This window comes from Nothoprocta perdicaria, unplaced genomic scaffold (genome assembly GCF_003342845.1).
Source record: "Nothoprocta perdicaria isolate Ctin4 unplaced genomic scaffold, notPer1 scaffold_29, whole genome shotgun sequence".
In the NCBI taxonomy this organism is placed as follows: Eukaryota; Metazoa; Chordata; class Aves; order Tinamiformes; family Tinamidae; genus Nothoprocta; species Nothoprocta perdicaria.
The window spans coordinates 327231-352969 of record NW_020455521.1 but is presented as its reverse complement, the minus strand read 5'-3'; the positions used below and the strand labels follow the sequence as shown (position 1 = coordinate 352969).

Below are 25739 nucleotides of genomic sequence, written 5' to 3'. Positions count from 1 at the left end.
CTCCATACATTCTTCCAACCACAGCTCTGACAATTCTGCTGAGAATATTTTTCCCAGTACATCATTATAAGTTTGCCTTTAAAATGAGTTATAAGTATCTAAACCTGAAATATGCCAGAATTGCAGTTAGGGAAGCTCAGAGGAAGAAAAAAAAAAAAGGTGCTAAGCCTGTCAAGCTGAGACAGCAGAGTATTATAAATGCAGTTACCTAGCAAATCCGTCACAGGAACAAGTTAAGCAAGGAGCAGCAGCATCCCTGAACTCCACAGTAAATCTGAGTGGGGATTATTGACTGTCCACTAGAAAAAAAGTTTAGAAACTTTTTTATTGAGATGATCAAGGAAATTATTACATGGGAAAGTCCAAAAATGCCAAGGTCAGATAATTCTTCTTAAAATATTTTCAGTGAAATTGGTGCTGCACATTTATAAATTTGCCCAAGTGGCATATAATAATAAAAAAAAAACAGCATCATGTCTCCAGTTTGACAACTAACTTGGAACCAAGAGACTTAGTTTCATAAAAATACTCAGTACCAATGTACAAGTTGGAAAAATTGAAAAAAAAAAGGATAAATCAGACAAGATTTTAAAGGTTCACCACTCATATTCCATATTTAACTATAATTAAATCAATGTATCTGAAACTTTTCACTGGATCAATATATCATTACACCTTTTTTTCTACTGTTCTGTCCAAGTATATAACATTTTAGTGCCAAAAGTTCATCTCTATGATTTACTTGTTGTCTATAGYTTAGTTTCATATGAAGAGGTTGAAAGTCTGAACAGAAAAACATTATTAAAATGTCCTATTGACTTTCCAAAGAGTAGAAGCAAGTTTCCCACGCAACAAAACTTCAACATCCTACAGCACAGCTGTATACAGGGTAAAAAGACCTCTGAATCCTATGAATTACACACAGCTGAGAATGGATGCAATGCTGATTTAGAGCTGAAAGGGCCACAAGCTACCATAGACTCCAGTAACAAAATGTATGATAGCAAATATGGATCACACATGTTAAAGTCCATTTCTTATTTGACTTTGCAGGACAGCCACCTTGTCAATGCAGCAATGAATATCAATCTCCCTGTGATGGGTATACATCGTAAATATTTTAGACACAACATAGATTCATTTCACAGTAAATTCATTACATAGCATTTCCAAATTAACACAGAAAATAAAAGAATGTTTCTTAATCTCTTTTGGAGCCAATTTCTAATTTTCTACAGCAACACAACTGTGAAAATGTTGAACTCGCTACTTATTATGTGTTTAAAGGATTAGCTAGACTTCTCTTTCTTACATTTGACAAGAAAATCAGCTTGTCAAAGCTGTGAAGTGTTCAGTGATAAAGTTCTCTTCTGTGTTGTCATTAATTTGTCTCCTTTTTTTCACTAAAAAGTATATAAAAGTTCCTAAGTAAGACTCAGTAATTTTTTTTTTTTTTATGGCAAAAGAATTAAGAAATTTGCTCTCCTACCTGTCCAAAGGCAATTTATCAAGCAGTTCATAAAGTCCAGGCAGCACTTGCAGCACTTCCCACATAACGGAAGTGTTTGGGCATGTCCTTTAGCGTTGATGCTATGAGGCAGGGAAAAATCTTATTAGGTCAGGTTTTCAAATACTTATTATTTTTTTCTTCCATTTTTTCTCAGGTAAAAATGCAATTTACTAGACCAAGAATTACTTGCAAGTTGTGCAAAGACTTCAGCATCTGGCTTCTGAATCACAAAAAAGAATTGTAAAGAACAGGCAAAAAAAATCAATTTGGCGACCCATAAATCATTATTTTAAATGGAGATGATTCTGGAAGAGTTTATTCTTTTATCCTTAAGCTACCACATCACATTGAAGCACAACTATAGAATTAATCAGAGCACTCGCATTCTGCCAGYCCACCCCAGTCCCTGCTAACAAATGTGTTTCCTTCTGCCAGAAGTGTGAAGCTGCTTGCATTTTCTTTTTCTTAGTCACAACCATCTTGCTTTTCTGACAGTTAACATACAATAAATATTCGATGTGCATAATACACAAAGATAGAAAAAAAATATTCAGAGTTTCATCTAGTTAGAAAAAGGTTGAGGGTCTGTATTAACCTCTGTGGAGTCTACTACAGGGTCAGTGACTGAGAACTGGACAGAGATTTGTTCTCTGCTGTGAACAGTGAGTTTCCCAATGCAATTTGCTACAATATTTCTGAGCGAAATCCAAATTTTATTTTATTACTACTTCAGCAAACCTACAGCTACCTGTTTCTGMAATAAAATAAAGCTTTTAATCCCAGATTTATTTGAAGATTTGCTCTGCACTGAAATAATACAAGTAGTTGGGTAAAGAAGCAGATCACTACTAGCAAGTCAGAATGACAGGATGCAGACACAAAAAAGGGAGTCACAGGGAAAAAAAAATCCTACTCCCCCAGATTCCCAGATATAAACACATATTTGGTACAGACAGAACTCACTATTCATTTAAAAAAATCTATCCAGTGTTTATTCTGAGTTCTCCTTTGTTGAGGTATTCAGTAGAATTATCTATTTWAAACTAAAGCAAACAACACTAAAAGCCAACTCCATCTTTCCTACTTTAAACTCACATTGATATTTTGTGGTTAAGTCAATCATTTTTGAGATTTTTTGGCAACCTGAAAGAAAAACATGGCTGGAAGCTGCTCTCCCTGCACTTAGCTTGAAGTTTGTTGAATCTCATATCACTTCCATCAAATTCCTAACTTACCTGCATATCCCCATGGCTTAACTGCTTTGCAAGTAATAGTGATTACAAGTTGTACATCTTAGTACAAAGGAATCCTTGGGGAGATGAGATGATCAGGGGATGGCTCCATGGCAAACGTGTTGTCCTTGAAAGCTGTTGGAGAAATGCGAAGAACATAGGATCTGCAAAAGAAATATTAAGGGAAAACATAGTACTATGAATATGTGAGGTTTGTAGAAGAGAGAAGAAAAGAAGYTGAAGAAAATTCTTAGAACTAACATCAAGACAGAAGCTTCCTTTCACTGCTAGAGTCACTGTTATTTTCGTTGTGGCATAGCAATATGTAGATATTCCAAAAAGATCTGGACTCCATTTAAGTAAGTGCTTTTCAGACGGCGTGTGCCCTGAATAATTCATACCATCTTCTAGTACTATGTAAAGTGGAAAAGAAAGGGAAGACGGGATGGTGTATTGAAATTCATCTAACAGCTCAGTGACAAAGCAGAGAAAGGAAAGCAGGTTGCCTGATTCCCATTTCAGAGCTCTGTTCTCTACAAACATTAAGGAGTTATGGAGCTCATATTTAGTGAAAAATACTTTAAAAAGTAGTAATGTTTTTTATATATATATATTTATATATTTATATAATATATATATATTTTCCAATGTACTTGTTCTTTAATTTTTTAATATATTTTGGTTTTTAATTTTTTAAGGCACTCATTGACTTTTCCCAAGGTCAGTATTTCTACAGGTGTCTGCATGATGAAAAATAGAACCAAAATACAAAACAGAAAATTGACAGGCAAAACACACATTAAATACTTAATAAGCTAACACTTCTGCAGTATTTTGCATATGTTAAAACAAAATAGGCTATTATGCATCTATTTCGTTTCACCAAAATCTAGAACATCTACTACATAATAAAAAATTAACAAGACAATTGTTGCTTTTTTATTTATATCTTACTTTAGAAACAAGGCTTTCTGAAGAATGTGTTGCAAAGGAAAATTTATCATCAGTCTTTTCCTTAGAAAACAAACACATGCATGTAATAATTTCTTTTTTTGGGGGGCATCTAACATTCATTCAAGAGTAGATACTACTGCAATTTTTATGGGATCATCTCTTCAAAGAATAAACTCCATTTTGAAGTAATGCTACTAATAGTAGCATTATCCTGACCTATCTAAAATATTGATGCAACACTGCCTTCACCAATTATAATAATCATATAACCCTAACCCTACATAGCCAGATCCAATGAAAACAGTAATGGAATGGCCTTTAATGATATTRTAAAAAAAGAAGGAAAATAAATATGAAAAATTTTCATACTCGGGAGCTATTCTACTCAATACCTAGTCTCACAAAGCACAGGAAGACACTTTACTGTTGTAAAAAGTCATCTTGGAGTTATAAATTGTATTTGTCCCTAACAGAACTTGGCCTTGACCCTAGGTACATCCTGTATATGCTGAAGAGATGCAGTCAAGTTGAAATGAGAAACAGCCAAACTAGAACAATTTTGAGGTTTGATTCTAAGAAGTAGTTTGGCAACTCCTGAAAACTTTTAGGCTTGGAAAATGTACAAGATTTCCAGATGAGATTTTCTGTACTTTCTAACTTTAGCAAGGCTAATGGGAATTTGAAGTTAGTTCTAACATTACCAGCAGAGTCACTGTGAGTATAACTTCCACTCTGGGATCTGGCAGATGGTGTTCATGCAGCTACACACAGGCTTTTTTTTTTTTTCTAATGAAATTAAATTAAGTATTAGATGTGAATTTTTGTATGTATGTATTTAGCCTTCTGGAAAAAAACAGGGGGGAAAAGAAATAAAATCTCTTACAACTGCTGTGGTTAAAAGGCATCACTTTTTTTTTTTTTTCAAATAATAAAAGATTCAAATAAATGAGTTTCAAAGAACCTTTACTATAACCAGTATATAATACCAATGGAAACAATCCTAAAGTAAAATGTTTTGGAGTTTAACCAATATGCAGGATATAAATTTCAGCAAATAAGTAGTTTTTGTTCCTCTGTTTCACATGAAGACTTCCCAGTCCTTTCTAATAAAAGGGCAACAAGCCTCCAGAAGATGTTGCCTAACCAGCCAGCTAGGTTTTCCTTTCAAAAATTTACAACAAGGGTCAATAATAGCAAGACAATTATTTTGACTTCTCATAAAGCATTTGACAAATTTCTACCAGACAAGTTTCCACAGGAGAAGAAAGCCAAAGCAATAGGAGTGAGAAGAAAGGCTGGCTTAAGAAGAAAAAAAAAAGTGTGAAGTACTTGTAGAAACAGTCATTTCTGAGTCAACTGGAAGTGATCAGAGAGTATGAATGTGGCCATTGGTTGACATTCAAATTATATGTTCTTAGGTGAATGGCAGGAAAAGCTCTGTTGAGCATACAAAATATTGGGACCAAAAGCAGTTTTGGGGCTTCCTGACCGCTAACAATTCTTAGAAGACTRGAAGGTTGGAACTATTTAGTGGAAAAAATACATGTAATAATGGTGGATAACAGATCCAAATATATAGTAAATTACCTTGTGCAGCAGTTAGCTATTAATTGTGACAATTTTCAAAATATACTGTCCCAGGATGGCCTTTTTTTGTGTGCAGTCTGTATAGTCCAAGTGTTGACTTTGTGAACTTCCTTAAGGAAGGAAATGACTGTATCTGGGTTAGCAGAATTCGAAGGGAAGACCTCTGATTACCAGTACRATTAAACCATACACAGAGGAATATTTTGCACAACCAGAGAAATTAAATGGTTGAAACAATTAACTATTCTCACAGTCATTTATCATTCTCACTTGCTTATTTCTTTGTTATTGGTCAGGTTATATGAGATGAATAGCACTGATTAACGTATATCTCTTACTAAATAGTGGTTGTAAAAGGTTTTGCTTCCATTATATATAATCAAATTCTGATCAGCACTGGTGTCTTTGGTTCTAGAAAAATAATTTTAGATATGTTTCTATTCTAATACTGAATCATGAATATCTTCAGCGCCAAGTGAAACCGCTTGTCAGAAACTCAAGGGAATTTGAAAAACTGATACTTATTTTYCCAAAATCACTTATGGTAGAGTGCTATGATATCACATGTTCACAGAGTCATCTCTGTTCCAGAGCGGAGTGTCCTAATCTGTTTATAGTTCCTGTATTTGAATGACTCTTACTTTGGATTACTCTTTTCATCTTAATATTCACCTGGATTTCTTCGATGCTCAGTGAACACTCAAAACAACTATACTTGATATAGTATGTCAGTTATTTAAAGTACTTTGATTTTATATGCTTTGGCATAACTTTATATTTGCCTCAAAACTGCATATTTTAGCTCACCTCTTAACAATATAGCTATGCAAAAATTCAGAGAGCTCTGGAAATTTAATTGACATATTTTAATGCAGTAATCATTCTACAATCAATATTCTATTTCCTAAGTTCAAGTAAAGGAAATTACTGACAGTCACAGCTTTCTAAGCAAAGTTCCTGAAATGCTTTAAAGTTAGCGTTCTTAATGTCAAAGAGGGATAATTGAGTTTAAGATATTGATTGCAATGCACACCTCTCAGCATGAGGCTTTTTTTTTTTTTTAATCTTTTTATTACAAAAATATGCTATGCAAGGGATAACTGCAACTTCTGACAGTTCAATGTTAATATGATGCATTATCTTTTCTTCTATGCCCAGGGAGTGTGAGTGGATTCCTTCACTGTGTGAAAAATATTGCTTTGGCAATTTGGATATTTGTTTATTCTATGGGCAGGTGGAATCCCAGAAGCATGGGCTAAAGCACTGCATATAGACTGATAYGGCTGACTAAGAGAGCCCTTCAAAAAAAGTCAGGTGGAGCAAAAGCACTCTAGAGCTTTCTCACTCTAACTAGATTCATAATTTTTCAGTCTTCTCACTTGGTTTTCCTCCCTTCCTTGCATTTCTTTATTGCTCTAATGACAGCTGGGGCAAGAATACATTAAAAGTGAAATTAAGAAAAATCAGAAACAAGTCTTACAAGCATAATATTCATTTCTTTTTGAGAGACAGGTAAACCAATGGGGTGGAAAAAAAAATGCCARCTATTTTCTGGTTCATAATCCAAGCAGGAAAGAAAGGAAAGCTGACACACCTGACAGAGCAAATATCTGTTATGAGGGTAAAGCAGAGAAGCCAGAGAGGCTACAGTTGTGGGCCTAGCCAGAGTTTGTATAATCTGACTATAGGAAAAATCTTTTCCCTCCTTTCATAAGGTTCGTGGAAGCTGCAGCAGCGCTACCAGAAAGCCCTCCGGCTTGTACAATCGCCCTTCAGCAAATCTTTGCCCTGTGACAGAGCTTATAGCTCTGTGGCTGGGTCCCAGCATAGCTAAACCAGCTGCTCAGTCACRCGGAGCTGGCTAACACAAGATGGGATGTGCTCATCAGGAGAGGTTTCGGAAACCTTGCACCGGTCTTGGTAGTGACACACACACGGTTGTGCTCTCCTGCACTGAAGGAAAGGGGGCTTGCATAGGGGCAAGATTTCTCWCTGTATACAGATCTGTCCCAGCACAGCAGCACATAATAGGCTTTTCATATAATTTTACTCCTGCTGCTGAAGATTAACAGGCTCTTTTTTCAATACTAGTGTAGTGTCTTTTACTGCTACAGTAAACAGCGCCACGCAACCCTTAATCCCCTTCTTTCTTTTTCTCCTTTCTTTTGGATACTAGTCAACCCTTCTGGGCACATGGGGGAATTGCAGGAAGCAAAGGGGAGCTGTAGGACTGCAGAAATCTGGCCTGTTTCTGCACTGTAACAGAGGCAGGACAAGACTGTGTTGAATCTTCATTCAAGACGAGCTCTAATACATTGTCGAAGTTCTGATACACTGTCTTCAAACAAAATGACTCAAGTGAAATACCACAAAGACGAGTGGGATAGTTTCACATATGAATAGAAAGGAGGAAAAGACCGATCTCTGTAAAGATTATAGCAAAATRCCAAGATCTTCATGTATTAAGAGCCTTCCGAGATATATCATCTTTTTCGGAGAGAATGGAGAAGACAAAAAACACAGTTTGTAAGCAAAAATGTTCTATCTAGTTACAAAGAGAACAGAACTAAACGCTGTGGGTAATGTGCCACTACTCTATTCATTATAAGATAGACCACATTTTAAGTGGTAAATTCCAACCATCTTTCTTAAAAAAAGAAAAAAAAAARRAAAARRAAAAAAAAAAAAAAAAAGCATAATTTAAACTGTGCTACTTACAGGTTTGAGAATGATATTTTCGTGGTATTTTTGTGGATGTTATCCTGTGCATTTTTAATCAAAGTTTTAATATGAGGTCATGTGGAAAACCAGTGAAGAGCTGTAATAGACTTTGCTTCACTGATAACCAAGCACAGAAATGCTTTCAGACAATGTATGCAGACATTTCACTTATAAAACTCACCATCAAGAGGCCAAGCAGGCAGTGTGTCTTGGTCTTTGTCTCGGGACTTGGTCCAAACAGTATCTGGAACACAAMAAAAACATGCAAGCCAAGGTATCATCCTTCTGCACAGCCAACTGTATCCTTCACATTCTTACTCTGGTTCCTTAAGTTTGAAGAGTCATTTCTGCTTCCACCATCACTTCCACCCCATGAGTGGGTGAGTTAGCGAGCTCCAGCCATCCAGCTCAATAAGTTAGTACTGACACTGGGTTAGTAGAGTTCTACTCAGAGGAGAAGACTTCCCTATTACCTAAGCAAAATGGCACTTGCCTTGCTTTTGGCATTTTAAGTGATGAAATGTTAGCTGGGTAAATTGGAGATTGTTATAATCCTGTGGATTGTACTTCATACTTAATCTGATGGAAAAACCCTATACATGTAGGCTTTTTCTTTATCTGCTTTGAAACATAGAAGTAATTCACTTTCAGATATAGTTCTAGCATTCCACCTGGAAACTGTATTATTTAGTAATAATAAAAGAAATCTAGTTTTTATCCCTGTGTACAAAATAATAACTTTTTTTCCTGTTAAATATTACACAATAATCCAATTATTGAACCAGTAAAGCTACTAATGGCTTTGCTTTTAAAAAGCATTTCTGTGTGACTTGATCTCAAATGATGAAGAGAAATATTATTCCCTTCATCTCTTGGGAGGTTATATAATATTTAATTTCATTGAATTTGGTGTTCCTTATTTTTCAATGAATCTGAGATATTTCCACATACAACACCTCAGAGGGAAGTTTAACATTTATGAACCACTGTGTCTGAATGTCTCCAAGTTTATACCAGTATCTTTGCATACCTTTAAGCACATACATATGTGCACAACTACATGACCAAGAAAAAAGCTGTAGCAGGATGACAGTGACACTGTAAAAATAAAGAACTTCTAAAATCAAGCACTCATTAGTTTCTGCCTAACAGCTAACTGTAATAGCAGGAACATATGTCAAAGCAAAGTTCTCTGATAAGATGAAAAGAGGGAAAATCTTTTCAATGGTGTTAATGGTTGTAGATTCTTGCTCCCTTCCTTCATTTTTTTATCCCTGCTACTGATTTCATACATTTCTTTAATGATGCAGTGGAGTAGCTTCATGTTATATCATAAAAGTAACTGGACCTCATGAAAGTAATCCAGAAACACATTTATCAGATTATTTTCACAGCAAATCTCACACTATCAATCTCTTCTCTAGGTCATCCTCATAAACAGGAAAAAGTTCTTTCTTGTTGCTATTTCCATTTTGTATGAAAAAAAATCTCAGAAATGACCCTGAATCTCCATTGTCATTGTCCTTTACTAAATTTAGGCACATACATATTTTTGACTTTTATATTAGCTATGATGCTCAAGGACTAAAATTCACACTGAGTTTGTCCTTTTCCAATTCACTGGGAAATTTTCTGGGGAGAATGAAGGTAAAGTCCTCTTTTCATTTTTTTTTTTTTTGGCTTGTTCTTTTTCATAACAGTTCACTCAAGTCCCCCTAAGCCCTAAGTTAAATACACTATGAATTCTCTTCCAACACCTTAATTTTCCTAAAATTATCATCTGCTTTATGAAATGCATTTTTAACTTCTCAAGTAAAATATTTGTCACATAATAAAGAACAACAGTGTTTGCTACATTAGYCAATAATGACAGTATTTTATCTTTAGCTTCTTTATTTAAAATCAGTTTATATGTCAGTTTGTTTCAGTCATAAGAAATCTTTCTCTGATAAATGCTCACTATACTGGAATGGTAAGCTCCTAGCTCTATTTTCTTAAGAAAATAACACAACTATACAACCCGCATATCATGATTATAAAGAAAAATTTCTGTTTAGTAGGTAATGATAAATAAAATCAGAAAAGTACATAAGAATTCCATAGGAAATTCAAGAAAAATACAGAAAAATAAAAGCTCTCTATGGGCTTTACCTCAATCCAAAATTCTTTACTGGAAATAAAGCATTAATAAATAGCTTTACACAAATAAATACATTTTTTGACTAGAGGAAAGTGTCTGAAATGTGAACTCCTCCTGTTTCTAAATTTCAGACTACACAGAAAGTCAAAATAATGGGCTATATTGGCCAAAGGTTGGTTACAAGAGTCTTTATTTTGCAAACTATACAGAAACAGTAAAAAAGAAAATGCATTATATTTTTTYCAATATTACATAGGATAAACATTAAATTTAGTATTTAATGTGTAGAAATTAATTAAAATAATAAACTGTTTTTCCTTTTAATTAATTGCAGATGAAAATCAGGGAAACCAGTGATCCACTGTTGAAACTATACATCCTGCGGTATAACATTACATTATAGAGGTAATTTCAATTTTAATGTGGGCAGAAAGCAATAGATACGATGTGAATGAAGACAATGGAGTCCAAAGATGTCTACACAATTAATTAACATGCTAACATAAATACAGTGATTAAAATAATTTTCTCTACAGTCATATCTTAAGTGCTACTCTACACAATAACCATAACCTAGTCCACATGGTAATTACATGACAATAGAAGAAAAGAAAAAAAAGAATTGAAATAACCCATTTTCTTCATTCCAGCAGCAGTACCTATACTGGTATTAATTTGGTAATTGGGTGTGCTTAGCTATCACCACCTAACATCCTATACTGGTATGCATGCTAAAACCTCTCTATTTCTATTTTGCAAGGCACCTTACAATACGTTCTCTAAGATTTTGCACTAGTATCAGAAAACATGAATTAAAATAAGGATGCAAAACTCTTTCCTTAATTAAGAAAATAAAAAAGTATATTTATTTTTAAAACTATCTTGGGGCAAGTGCCAATACTCCGAAATGCAGACATGTATAAAGGTAATATATTTTTAAGCAATTTTTTCCCATGTAAAATATTTTATACTAATTTAGAGACAGAGAAACAAAAAAGAGTAAGCTTAAAGTAATTAAGCTGCTTGAGTAAAAATGATAAAGCCTATATGAGTTTAACATGAAAGAAAAAGTGAAAGAAGGACAAGAAAACTTYAGATTTACAGAATCAGTGCTTGTCCATGCTACTGCTGAAAATTCCTTTCAATAGCCTAGTTATTTCCTAATGAAAACATAACTACAAATGCAAACACACAGGAGGATCTTGCATTATTTTTTCCTCCTATTATCTTTTTCTGCATACCTTTGGTTAATTAAAGACTGTTGAGATGCTACTTGTGTACTGAAGTTCTTCTACTGTAATACTCCTTTTATTTATTTTATGCACAATTTGCAAAGCCTGCAGGGCCTAAATCATTAAGAGTTACAGTATGCGTTTTGAAGAGCGCACACAGAGTTCCAAATAAGGGTAAAAAATCCTTTTCAATGAAGTTTTTAAAAGTCTGGTTATCTTTATAGTATGTTTTGYACATTTATATTTTCAGTAGCACATCACGTTTCTTCAGGCTAGACTTCTGATGTGTTTTTCTTCATAGCAAAGGCATTTAATAACTCAAGAGCACATCATATAATGATTCTTATTTAAACAAAAAGTCTATGACTCCAGTTGCAATGTTTGTAATAATCATACAAAATATACATGTTTGTTAGAATCCTTTTGATCTTGCAGAGCAAAGGGATTTTATGAGATGTCACTTTGTGAATTTTAGAAAGGTACAATTCATTGACCCCTAGTATTATCAAATATATCCATCATGATCATCATCATCATCTACATCGTCATCTCCTTCATCTTCATCATCATCCTCAATTTCATCTTCATCATTCATTATTTCATCTTCATCATCTTCATCATCTGTCCATTCATGGAAATCACCCGAGGCAAAATCACCTGAAGTCTCTAAATCAATAGCTGAAAAGATATGATAGTTATATAAAAGACACGCAAAATTTAGTATATATTTATAGTATAACACCAACGAGTACAGAAAGGGCATGAAGGAATATTTAATTTCAATTCAACTATTTATTTTACCCTAAGCATTCGGACACAAAAGTAAAATATAAAAAAGTATCAATAATCTATTATCCTAAAGGAAAACCACTTTAAAAGGGATGAATTTCTCAAAGTTAACAAAGGGACATATAGAATGTCCATTGTTCAGTTCTTATATGCTATCTTGAACTACCAAGAACTGCCATGCATCTAGAAAAGAACGTAAATTAAATGGATTCTGACCCTGAGTCTTTATATTAAATGCTGTGTTAAATTCACCTTCTACAGTCTACATTGTTATTAATAAAAAATAAAAAATAATTAAAAAAATAAAAAATAAAAAATAATAAAAAATAAAAAATAAAAAATAAAAAATAAAAAAATAAAAGAAAGGAAAATATTGGGACATCAAATAAAGCAAAGCTGAAATAGTAATTCTTGGAAGAACTTTCAGGGTGTTAGGAGGGGAAAATAATGGAAAGCTTAGCACACTACAAACTTCTCCTAACTCCTTTGTACATAAACTGAAAAAAAACAGTCAAATTGAATTCACTAGCACACTGATTACCCAAAGGGATTTTATCAAGCATTTTTGRGTTTCTCTAATGCTCCTCTAAATAATTCATTTGCTCTACTTTTATATACAAGTCAAACACATACATGAAGTCTATTAATAAGTAACAAATTGATATGAGCAAAAAATAATGAAATAACAATAACTTTACAATTTACTTCCGAATCTACCTAATTGGGTCCCACCTCTCTCGTTACTGAAGAAATTTGATCTGTAATGAAAGGGGGTAACACCTCTAACCCAAGCCCCACTGACTGTTCTTCAACTTACCACATTCTGCCACACCATTTACTCTGGATCCTGTCACTTCATTGCCGTATCTGTCAACACACCAACACTGCCCTAGGCTCCCATGGCACTGACTTGGCTTGTAGTACCCATCTTCATCACACAAGGGAATGTACTGCCCTGGGATGCATAGATAGTGAACAACAACTTTAATAACCACCTCTTGGTCAATGTAATAATTATAAGAGAAAGCAGGTTGCTCATTGCAGACTCTCCACTGACTGGTTTATTTTCTATTACTAAATTACTAAATAAGTTAAGCAGCTTATATCCAATATACGACAGAAAATAATAGATATTACTGTTGGACTGATTCCAAGTAAGGAAAGTATCCCTTAAGTTTTCCATTGGTACATATTTGCTACATGTTCCTTCCTCCCCAAATGTCTCAGCCAAGATCTTTGGTTCCCCTAAGCTGGGAAAGAGGTATGTAACTCCCAGCACTAAATAAGATGCTCTGTAATAAACAGAGTACACATAAATTAGTCTGAATAATCAGATCAGGCTTCCTGAAATATCTGTTGGAAGGCTTAGGAGCTATTTTTATTTAATGTATATTTTACAATCCATTTAGTGATCCACTAATATTTTATTACCTTACCACAGAAGACAACCACAGTGTAATACGATAATTATATCCACAAAAAGAAAGGAAAATAATATATGTTAAATCTAGGTGAACTAGATTCTAAAGCCAAAAGGCTTTTAATGACGCATAATGATAAACAATCCATTGATACTTTTCATTTAGAATGAATGGAGAATTTTTTTAAAGAACCACAAGATGTAGATRAACCACAGTGCAGAAAATATTCACCTGAAAATATTTTGAAGCATATAGTTACAGTTAGAAGTCATTCTTAGAAGAATTAGAGTTTTGACTATGATGGGTCATTTTAGCTTTTACACAAAGGCAGAGGGTAAAATTAGGATCTGACATTTTAAAAATCATGAAAAATTAATAGTGATACTGTATAGATTCTTTCACAATTAAGATCTCAATTACTTAAAGAATATTAGAGCAAAGGATCAGCAGAGATACTAATTTTGGAGTGCCTACACTGTCCCCTCCATTCCAATAAAAATGTACATCTTATTAGGGTAATAAAACAGATGTAATATCTTTTTGGTAGGTAAGGTAATAAAACTAAGTTTAACAGCTTTCAAAAACTTCATAAATTTTGTTGCTGGAATTTACTGTGGTCTATCTTTGTTGGATTAATATTGATTTTATGCTGCTCTTTCACTAGTGTTATTTATGTAAGCAATAAAACCTTCAAAAAATGATCTATGGCTCACCTAGGAGCTTCTTCCCTCCTTGTTGCTTCTGAATGTTGCTGAGTTCCGTCTGGCAAGGTGGGTCTAAAATGAAATAAGAAAGGTTAAAAAGATKATACTATGAAAGCATATGATTAAGCTTTTATGGTTTGTTTCTTTCTAAGGTCATTCTAACTATTGGTCTTAAGAAACACACATGTCCTATATTAGCAGTCATGTTTAAAGCTCTGAAAGGAAACAATTATTGCAGCTTGCCATAGCTCCAGAATTATGAATTGGAACAACACCAYGGATTTGTGCAAAAGGCCATTCCCACTTAACCCATTTTGAAATGAACATCTAGTCACTAGTCAGAGGACTGAGGGATTCCAAACCAAATCAAGTAACTGTATCATTCCCAATTTTATCAGTCCATAGAAATCAGGGTGCTGATTTCGATTGATTTGAATCGAAATGGCTTTCGATTCTCTCTTGTTTCTCTTTGTTAGAATTCATGTTCAAGTTCTATATTTAACACACTGTACTTGCAAGAATTTTCTCCACTATCATTTGCAAGACTGCAATGCTGTCTTAGTAATTTAAGAATGGATCCCAGAGATTTAAAGCCCCATTTTCAGCAAACTTAGTTGAAAACAGTGGCAAAAGTTTACTTTGAAAGGAGTAGCATACAGACATAGCTCTCAGAGGCAAACGGATAAATTTTAGTTTTACATTGTTCAGATGCATAGGTTGTTCTAATTTTCTGTTCTCTCTGAAATACACGTCACAGTATGCTCGATGTATAGGAAGGAAATAAGAAATGGTTATAAATGACTGTTGAATAAGCAAGAGGATCAAAGAGAGCAGAGCACTAATCTTTGAGTGTTGATACACTAGACCATTAGCAGAAAGGCATTTCCCACTCTGTATCAGCAATMGCGTCACTGAACTCACTCACATGTGTCTTTAGCTTATACAAGTCTCACACAATATTCTAAATTCTCACTCATATTCTGTGATTAATTGCATTTTTCACTTTAACAGACTTTGATTATATTTAGAGTAGATCTTTGCCAAGCCTTCAAGTCAAGGCTCCGTTCGGAAACAGAGTGCAATACAGTCCATGTACACTTCTCACGTGACTTGAAGATCATTAAGACCTAGCTAGCACACATTTAGGCCAGAATCCAATCGTTTTACAGAGTAATTACAAAAGTCACTTGAGTGGTGGCAGTCAAAAGAAGATCACCCAAATTCCTCTAAAAAGAAAACAAACTGAGTCAGCTGGGAAAGAATTCCGGACTCAGCACAGAAAAATACTGGATGGACAACAGAGTACAGGAATAGAATATATTAACATAGAGGGAATAGAAAGAATATATTAACACRAAGATGTCTTTCTTCTGGAAATGTTCAAACACTAGTTCAAATGCCAATGGAGCTCCTGATGACTATACATTTTGGCTGGTATAGACTATATATCCACACGCCTTTTGTATTGTTCATGATACTTAGCCAAAATGATAGAAACTGGAAGCCAATAGTAACCCCTCACTGAGAAGAGGCTGTTAACTCCTCTTGGCTTTACATTTTAAATGCTATTTACATTTCTTCTTAGGAAGATGTATTTAAAGAAGCTTACAAAGATTTAGAGTGAAATGGTTGTCTGTTCAATCCTTAGCCTCAATTCTAGTGGGCCAAGTTTTCACACTAAACATATAATSATCATCTTTAGCACCAAGGCCTTAAAATAGGCTTTATTTCTAAAATACTCCTCATGTGTGTCTTAGTGCCAGAAAAAAAAAATAATGCCTTTCAAGCAATTTTATCTGTATGTCCTTGAAAACCACTGGGACCTGGCATCATTGGGTGGATTTTAGCTTTGCTAAATTTAGTTATTTAAGTACTTAGTCTTTGAGCATTTGCTGAAGTTATAAAGTCTAATATGTTTTTGTTATAAGAAGTGCTTTAATGGCAAGCATGCTCACTATTAACATTTTATATATATATATATATATCTATATTCAGCACTTACCAAAAATAATACTTCTGTCTTTCTTGATATTTAAAGATTTAAATTCTTAATTGCACATATGTAGTAACATAATAGTTCACATTTCCCATGTAGATGTATTTACAATATTCTGAGGACTAATTATCTCTCAAAACACAGATATTTCCAATTATTTCGTAACCTATTTTGTAATACAGTGCACGCAAATATCAGAGGCTAGAAGGATCTACCAGAGAAGATGGTAAATATACTGAATGAGATGAACTTATCTAGCAGGGAAAAAAAATAGTGTATTTTGTTCAGTGCAAAAATCTCAAATTAGAAATACAGAATTGTATAACGGAACACTAATATTTGGCAAAGTAAAAGGGTTGGATTATGTCTAAAAAAATAAGTTTCATTTGCAGCTATAAATCTTAGGTGGTATGACTGAAAATAGGCACACCACTTATCAAAAGAAAACAAGATAATACGACAAAATAACTCACCTAAAATTCTGCTCCTCAGGAGATAAGTCTTCAAGATTCATACTTAAGTTTTGCTTCTCAGGATAAAAGTGGTATAAAATAMTTAACAACTAACAAGAGATCACTCTGATGCTTAAATCTATTGAAGGGAGTGGCAAGCTAGAATTTCAACCAGATTTCTTTTTGTCCATAGTACACACATTTTCCTCTGTCTCTGAACTTTAATGCTTTCCTCTTCACTTTCTAGCTAGTTCCTGAGTTTGGGAAGCTTTCTTATAGATTCTGAATTTATTTTAGTACAAAAGCAACTTTACAGAGCAACATTCAGAAGTCTTGAACAAAAGAGACCTATCCTTTACAAAAATCACTGCGTGGAATCTTCCTTGGAAAGAGAAATGAATCTGACAACATGAAAGTTAGGAGGAAAATCTGAATACAAATAAAAGACCTGCTGATCTTCCTCCTTAATGATTCTTCCACAGATGTGGCTTGAATTGYGTTTATGCCAGTATTACTACATTGTTTTATGTGCTCCATGAACCACTAATCACTCAGTTCTGTGCTCAAAGCACTGATGAATACTGGTAATGAATATAGGCCTTGAGACATCTATGTTCAGCTGTGTCAAGAGGTGCTGCCAGTTACTCATTACTGCAACRTTTGAGGTTTTCAGCACATTAACAGATCAATGGGTATAAAACTGGTACACTTGACTAAGAATTTCCAGKATTTTTGAAAGAAATGCCTCAAGAAGCTGTGACCCATTAGTGAGCCTTCAACTTCCACAGATTCTCCAGAATATTTGATAAGACAACAGTGACCTTCCATATCAAATATATGTGAGAGTTCCCCACTTCTGATATGCAGTTCAATGSAAATTAATGCTGCCATGCTGGGTCTTGCTTGTGCTTGGGGTTAACTATAATTACAGTTTTAGATAATTCTAATTACAGTTTTAACTGTAGGGGCTTGAAGCAGTCAATACCGCCAACAAATAAAACCTTCTCGGGTCCTCAGCTATGTGTTAGGATGCATTCTGCCTTTCTTCAGAGTCATTGTAAATATATTTAAATGTCCTGCAATCTGAAGAAACGGATGAAAAAACATGAATCCCACTCTTGATCTGCAAAATGGGTTAGTTCAGAAGTCACAGAGTAGTCTTCCATCCTTCACAGACAGAATAACCTGTCAGAAATGTAATGGTATCAAGGCATCAAGAGACATGCTGAACATAYGTGGAAGGCTGCAGCAAGAAGATGTTTAGGTGCTAAGCCTTAATATTCCAATAAAACCTGGCACTTTCCCTGCTTACTTTTTAGCAGTCATGCAACAAAAACAAGGTTGTAATAATGATGAAGCCCTGACAGAAAGAAATTTAGCGTTACTGAAAGGCCAACAATTGAAAGTGCCTCAGCATCTAGATAAGCATGAAGTGTTAAGCTAGCATCGAAGTACTATGAAAATAAGTTTTGAAGACAAGCACTGAAACACTTGAACAAACTGTGCTTGAAAGTGGAGGACAACAGGGACAACAGCGTAAAGAAAGACAGTAATGCACTGGGAAATGCAGATGCTGAAGTATTGCAGAAATACACTGTGTAGTCTTGGATGTATCTCAGAAATAATAAATCACACTGAAAGCAGGACTGAGGCCAAGAAAATATGCAATAAGCACTTGAGAAGAGTTTAAACAAGAGTCAACCTAGAACAGCGCAAGAAGGAACTGACTTGAGTATTAACAGGATGATGTTCATATTAACTAGAAGTAATGTGCAGTAGTGGTCCTAGCGTACTCTAACAGTGCCAAAGGCCTGAGGCAGAAAGTAAGAATGATACTGCAAGTACTTCCCTGATTCTGATAGTCTTGAACCAAGAAGCTAAGATCAAAGAACAAGAGTTCTTCTCAGTGAATGACCTAAGCAAATATTCAAATATCACAGTGGAACTGTACTATAAAACTGTCCAGAAAACATCTGCTGTGCTCAATGAAGAAAGAGCTTTCTCTGTGAGAGAGCTTACTTTGGTTAAACATCAGAAAGAACCTGATAAACTTCTCTATCTAGTCATTTCCTTGCTATTTATAGCACAGGCTTAGTTAAAGATTTTTTTCTGGAATTTTAGAAGATTTAGTTTAATGCTGAAAATCACAAAAAAAAGAATTGTGTGGCCTCTCATACTCTAGGGAGCTAGGGTTTGCACATCAGGTAGTTGAACATAGGCTAAGAAATAGAATAAGAAATGCCAAAAGATGACTAAGTATTTTTTTCTTCTTACATTTTTAGAAAAGTAGAAGATAGGTTTTGTGGACAGTGTTAATTTGGAGTGACGGAATGCACATTTAATGTGCAAGATTTCACCTTATTTACAGCGCTGAGGCTACATCATCTTTCCTATACATCCAGACATATTGCTAGCATCAGCAGCAAGCTAATCTGTTTTTAATCAGCACCTTATTATAGCGCTATAAACAGAAAAGGAGGAAAAATAGAAAAAGAGAAGAAAGAAATTAATGCTGGATTGTGCAAAGGTGCCAGTGGTTGTCTGGTCACAGTTTCTGGCCATTAGTATGACACAGTAGTGGCAAGATCAGTCCCTTATGATCTGTCCCTTCCTTGATTTGTAGCAGTACCCTGAGCAGATATTTTAGACAAATAATATTTATAGGCTATAGAGTGTAAAACAACTTGAACTGATTAAGGTAAGTGCTTACGTGATGTCCTTATTATGCAGTACACATATTATATGAAACTGGTAGGACAGCCAACTGGTACAAGAAACTTGGCCCATATAAAGCCAGGTTTTCTGTGCTGTATTTTTTCTGACAATTGACAAGAATCAGTGCTAACAGGCAAYGGCTTAAAGTATTTATACACCAACCTCAAACCACTGTGCAATTTTAAAAAAAGAAAATAAAAAGAAAAAAGCAACACATCATGTTCTTGAAGATCATCTTTGCTTGTGGTATAGGAAATGTTCTGTATTTTAGTTTTGGTAGCAATCTATTGTCTATAAAAACAAAAGACATGAGATTGTTCTGTAACAAAAGAAAAAGTGATTTTAAAGGTGAAATGTTAATTTTCCAACTGGGAAAACTGTCAAATCGGAGAAGGCAGTTAGTTACTATCCATCTACAGATTTACAACCAGCAAGTGTGGCATGGTAAGAATCTTTATTTCTACAGGAGTCAGGATCAAACTATAAATGCTGAGGGTTAACAGGAATTTATCATGACAGTATTATAGGCACAGATGAGATTTAAAAGAAGAGATTAAAATTTCAAAGGTTGATGTGCAATCTTTTCAACGATTAGTCTTACCTCCTTCTACTGATTAACAGCAAGAATTTGGGAGCTTAGTTACAATTTCTCCCCTTGAAAATCTCCCTTGTGTTGGTATGAAAAATCAATGGATATTTCCATCCAGTTTCAGTCAATAACTAATGAATAAATTGTTTAATTTACTACAATTATTTTGATTATATAATTGGTGATGACTCTGCTAAATCTAAAATTATTATATCATCCTCAGAAAAAAAATTATTATAGATTGTGTTTATTTGCTTAATCTAATCACATCAGGATGTTAACAAGAGATTCATATAGTGATTAAAAATCAGTCGGTCCAAATGACTGGAAATAACCTTATGTATGATGTTCATTCAATTATTTTATAGGCTCACAAAATAGATCATTAAGTTGCTCTAGTAGAATAAAGTTTATTWTATAACGTGGGTGAGGTACACAGGAAAAGAATTAGTATAACTCATTTTGTTCTTTTATTTTGGTTCCTGTTCTCTGCATACTTAGTGGAAGTTGGCATGAGAAATAATATCCCTGTGAAAGCATTATCTGCAGTTTCACACTTCACTTAGCATCCTTGAATTTCTAACAAGCTTTCTATTTAGCTTGKTTTTTTTTTGTTTGWTGKTTTTTTACTTCTTTTTATATATTYACAATTCATCTAAAACCTTAAAACAAATTCACCATTTAAGAACTTGCAGTTCACTGTCATTTTTTAAACATGTTCAGAAAAGATAAAATACTCCAGAAATGTCAATCATCTACATGTGCAGGCTGCTTTCATCTTTTACCTTGCTGTCTTTGGAAGCAGTAGCACCACTCGTTGTTAGATATCAAACTGTCCTTGTATGTGTCACAAGARTTGAAGAACGCCCTGGTGCACGGTTCGTTCTTGTCAAGGTAAATGCTTCCAAGCTCTGACTGGTCCAACAGGAGGTCATAGTTCGTATCAAGCCTGTTAAACATCCAGCCAAGAGAGTCTTTGCAAATTGGCAAAATGCTAGTATCAAATCCTAGAAGGCAAGGGAGAAAAAAAAAAAAAAAAAAAAGTAAGCAGATACAGAAGGTGCCAAGCTCAGCCTTGAAGGAAAAAAATGCTGCATCATGGAAATTGCTCCTGTGGTACAGAGATAGAGTATAAAAGCATGGTATGCCATTGAAATACTGGATATAAATTATATGTTAACTTTATTTTAAAACATAATTAAATTCATCTGGTAAAATATTAATTCTACCATCAGTCTCAAAGCATTTAGAAATATGGGCTTTCTTGTCAAATATTATATCTAYAGCACACACATTATGTAGAGTAATAAACGATCTACAGTGATTTCCAAGAAAATGATTCACTTGTGGAATCTTAGTGATTTCATAAATCAGGAGAAGGAAGCTTAAGTAGTTTGCAATGTTTACATAACTAAGAAAAGGTATAAATTCCAGGTAACTCACTGGAGTCCCTGTGTTTCCTCCTATTATGTACATTCAATTTTGTGAAAAAGGATCATACTCAGCCCTAGAAATGTTTTTAAAGTTAAGACATTTTATCTTTGCTTTACATTTTGGAGAAGACCATCAATAGGATGGCTGCTAAGAGCAGTCTCCTGCCAGTATCAAAGCTGTTTTTACAGTTTGCATCTTCCCAAATTCTTCTGTGGAAAAAGAGGCACCAGGATCACACAGCTGATTATTCTTGTAGCCAGAGCTACAACATCTGCTTTTCCTGCACTAACCACAAGTAACACGAAGATTTGCATGTRGAAATGTATAGAAAATCCAGAAACAACCAACTCTCTTCCATCTGTAGAAGCTTTGAGCTCTGTTCAATATGCACACATCTTTTACCCTGTTCATGCACCATGGGCCCTGCCACRGAACAGAGATTCTACAAGTGCCCCATGCTATGGGCCATCCATCCATCAGTATTTGCAAGCACCATGGCATGTTATACTTACCCCAGCACTGCCACAGACATGAGTGACTTGATTAATTATAATAGTCACAAATTACTGGGATTTGTAAAATGTTATAATCTTATAAAAAAAATCACAATTTCTTTGATAGTCATGCAGGTAAGTCACATATAGCTTATGTTGCATGTGACCAGGTAGTTGAGCATACATTTGAGTACACAATTAGTGCTTACTAAATACTATTCTACTAATAGCTTTGAAGTTAAAAATGAAAGTAATGAAAAGAAGGAAACTAGTAACTGGTGACTCTACCTAAGGTGTCAGGAAAGTTGACATGAAAGATCCGATTAGCACACAAATTCCTTACTTATACTACTCTCTTAATTTCCTATTTAAAAACAACAAAAGAAAATTGTTATCATCCTTCTAAAACAGGACAGCATGTTTAGAAACCAGTAGATTTCCCTTTAGACATGTGGAAACATCTAGGCTATTAATGTAGAACAATCATTTCAGAAAGTAAATGAAGAAAATCGGGATCAAAAAACTTGTGGAATTCAGACAGACAGACGACCACAAAACCACATAAACCAAAGGTTTTCTGGAAGACTCCCAGATAAGTACAGAAAGTTGTATTGCTCGGCCTCACAAAACCTTCATTTATATTGTCCATGTTCAAACAAACACATATTAAAATAAGTTAAGTTCTATTTGTTTCATATAAAATTCAGTTTGAGTCCTTATGGTATGTAGGTATTTCTCAGGATCTGATCCTTTTGTAACAAATGCAACATATACAATGTTTACTGGATGACTTAGGGAAATGAATAAGCTACAGAGGGAATAGAAAAAAGATGCTGCATATGACATTTCCATCGTGGGCTTTCAAGACTAGGTTATTTTTTACAAAAATTTTCTTAACAAAATCACAGATGTAATTTCTCTAACATCCATCACTAGAAGTTCTTTTAAAATAWTTTTTTTTAACTTTTCCATTAATGTCCATCATTGCCATCATTGTCAGAAGTACAATCCTGAGGTATTCTAGTAACATATTTCTCTGCACCCACATAAATCTGATGCATTGTTTGGGTTTCTGCTGATAAATTGGAACAAATATAATTTACACACTGATGATGCAAAAGAAGGAGAGTCTTTTTTTTCCCTCTAGAAGACAGGAACACAGAAATACAGAAACAACAAAAATAGAAAAATATTTTCCTTCTGAACACAGGACAATCCAAGCATAAGAATAGGATCAATCACACTTTTACACATGCACTTTGACAGTAGGGACTATTCCCATGAGAAATGGAGACATTTCTTTTCCTAAGACAGTGCCTAATTAAATTGTGAAACTTAATGCTAAAGTATATCTTAAGAGAGTTAAAAAAAATTGAAATGTAATCATAAAAATTTATGGAAGTCAATTAAAGACTATTATCATGAAACAGGCACAGTGTCCATCTCAAGAGTTCCTGAATGAAACTGTGACTGTTGCTTAAGTTACTCAGGCCAGTTTCACTTTTTTCCTGCTCCCTGTTCATATATTTTATTAATTACTTCTGTTTGTTAGGAAAAAAAAATCTAGGCAAATATTTAACCAAAGTTAATCCATGGACCCGTTGGTCCTCCCTCTGCAGCCCCTGACAAGATAAAATAATCTTTTTATCTGTGGATTTCACAGAATAGAGACAGGACTAGATAGAATGCATAAGGATATATCAGCAAAAGTGTTATTTACAATTATTTGTAAAAAATTTAGAATTATTTAATAGATGCTTCCTATTGAAAAATTTTGGAAGGAAGGAATTTCAGAAGAAATTTTCTCCATCTTAAAACATTTTGTCCAAGGATGCACGTTCAGTACAATATTATTTACCTCTAAGGCTCTCTTCCTGAAGGACTCTTAATACATCTCAGACACTTCTCTTTTCTCTGCTAGTCCTGCTTTCATCTAGAGAATCTCCTTAAGACTTTGGAGTCAGAAAGGACTGGATGTGAAACAGACTGTTTCTTATTCCTGCCTTTTGCGTACCTGCGTGAAGGGAGGAATTATTGATGTGCTCACAAAATTGTTCCGAATTTTGCATTCTGGCAGGCTCATCAAACTATAAGACAAACTATAGAAAAAAAGGAACCCCGAGGAGATTACAGATTTTTCTAAGTTGTCCTCTAGAGGAAGATAAAAGCTACTTTGAGCCTGCATTCGAGAATGGATCTTTTAGGTCAAAGTAGATTGTTGTACAAAAAAACACATCAGTCTGTGGAATTATTTTTTTTTTCCTAAATAAGAATCATTATCAAGCTTGGGACAAAGTTTTGTGGTTCATATTGGAAAGACTCACATTTTAATTATTAAATTCTATATATTTTAGGATACTGTTTTACATATTTAATAAAGCTCTCCCATGAAATAGAAAAAGGAAACCATGCTTATTTCATTTCTCTCAGTTTCCAATTTTGYTTTAAATAGAAACAAATTTATCTGGGGTGAGAGTGACAGACCAGGGAACATTTCTACGGCTTCATGTTCTACCAGATGACAGTTGGAATGATATTTCTGAAGACATTTCTTTATTTTTCCTTGATTGCCTTAACTAGCATTAACTTGTGAATTGATTTCATCCTCCATTTCCATTCCTCCAAATTTTCTCACTTCTTTAAAACAAATGTTTTTAATAACGACATCCCACTGCATATTCATCTATTAATTTTGTCATAATTATGAACAGATTTTGAATGAAAGCACTTGCACAGGAAACAGCAAAATAAGTACAGAACTGATAATTTTATTATTAGGAAGAAAGGCAAGCATTAGAAAAATGCCATTATGTTCTAATATATTCTATAAATTTAATTAAAATTATATTTGATCTTGATCATAATAYTTAAATATATCACTTGAATCTGATATTTATGATGACATCATATTTATGATGACATCCTAGTCAACAAGTATATAATATAGCTAACATATCAGAATTAAGAAACTACTTAATTCTAGTACTTAAGAAACTAGCAGATGAGAGASAGACTCATCTGCTAGTGCTCATTTTGGGATGCAAAGCAGGCCAAACACTTCAGGACTATCACTTGCCATAGTGTACTAYAGAACTCTTTGAAACACTGGGCAATTTTTTAGGATTTTTAAAAAGCAAAAATACTTCCAAGAAAAAGGCAGGCACATGTGGCCTTAACAAATGACATTATTTAATTTRAAATGGAGCTGCCACTTCCTTCTGAAGAGCTAAACCACAGCAAGAGGGTTACCTGCACCCCACGTTCACGGCATAAACGCTTAACAGATTAATGTGATAAGGTCAAATTCTTGGTCCAGTCTTTAAGGATCTTTAGACAACTGATCCAATTTATGCTAAAAGCATCCAAGAACTGCCCTCTCCCTACTATTATATTGAAAAATAATACAGTTTTTACTCATCAAGGTGACATACCTGAATAAAAAGAGCCAGCAAAGCAGTTAAGTATATACCGAGACTTAAACCTTTGCCGACATGCTTTGGCCCATTAGGTACAACTATCACCAGGTGATCCAGAGCTAAGAAATCAATTACCTCAGATCACAGACTGCAAATTTTATTGTGTTAGGAGCCAGATGGAATGCTGAGCTCGCACAGTTTTCACAGTGGGGACACGTATGAGAAAAAAAAGAGAAAACAAAGGGGGGGAAAATAGTATACTAATAAGAAGAATAATTTCTTCTTCTTGGTAATGGCTAGGCTATTACACTGAAAAGAGCAAAATCGTTGCTTAGATATCTAAATTAAGGAAG

At 34.2% G+C, this 25739-nt stretch overlaps 1 protein-coding gene across 2 annotated transcripts in view; it reads right to left on the bottom strand.

Annotated features, from left to right (window-relative positions):
• Nucleotides 1–10488: 10488 nt before the first annotated feature.
• Nucleotides 10489–25739, bottom strand: part of SPOCK3 (SPARC (osteonectin), cwcv and kazal like domains proteoglycan 3) — a 164241-nt gene continuing 148990 nt past the window's right edge. For both annotated transcript variants that reach the window (XM_026041653.1, XM_026041654.1), the window contains 4 exons: nucleotides 20828–21049; nucleotides 14300–14362; nucleotides 12983–13120; nucleotides 10489–12054 (listed from right to left, as the gene is read on the bottom strand). In XM_026041653.1, the coding sequence (XP_025897438.1) occupies nucleotides 11882–12054; nucleotides 12983–13120; nucleotides 14300–14362; nucleotides 20828–21049 (596 nt within the window). In that variant the 3' untranslated portion in view covers nucleotides 10489–11881. The remainder of the gene's footprint in view (nucleotides 12055–12982; nucleotides 13121–14299; nucleotides 14363–20827; nucleotides 21050–25739) is intronic.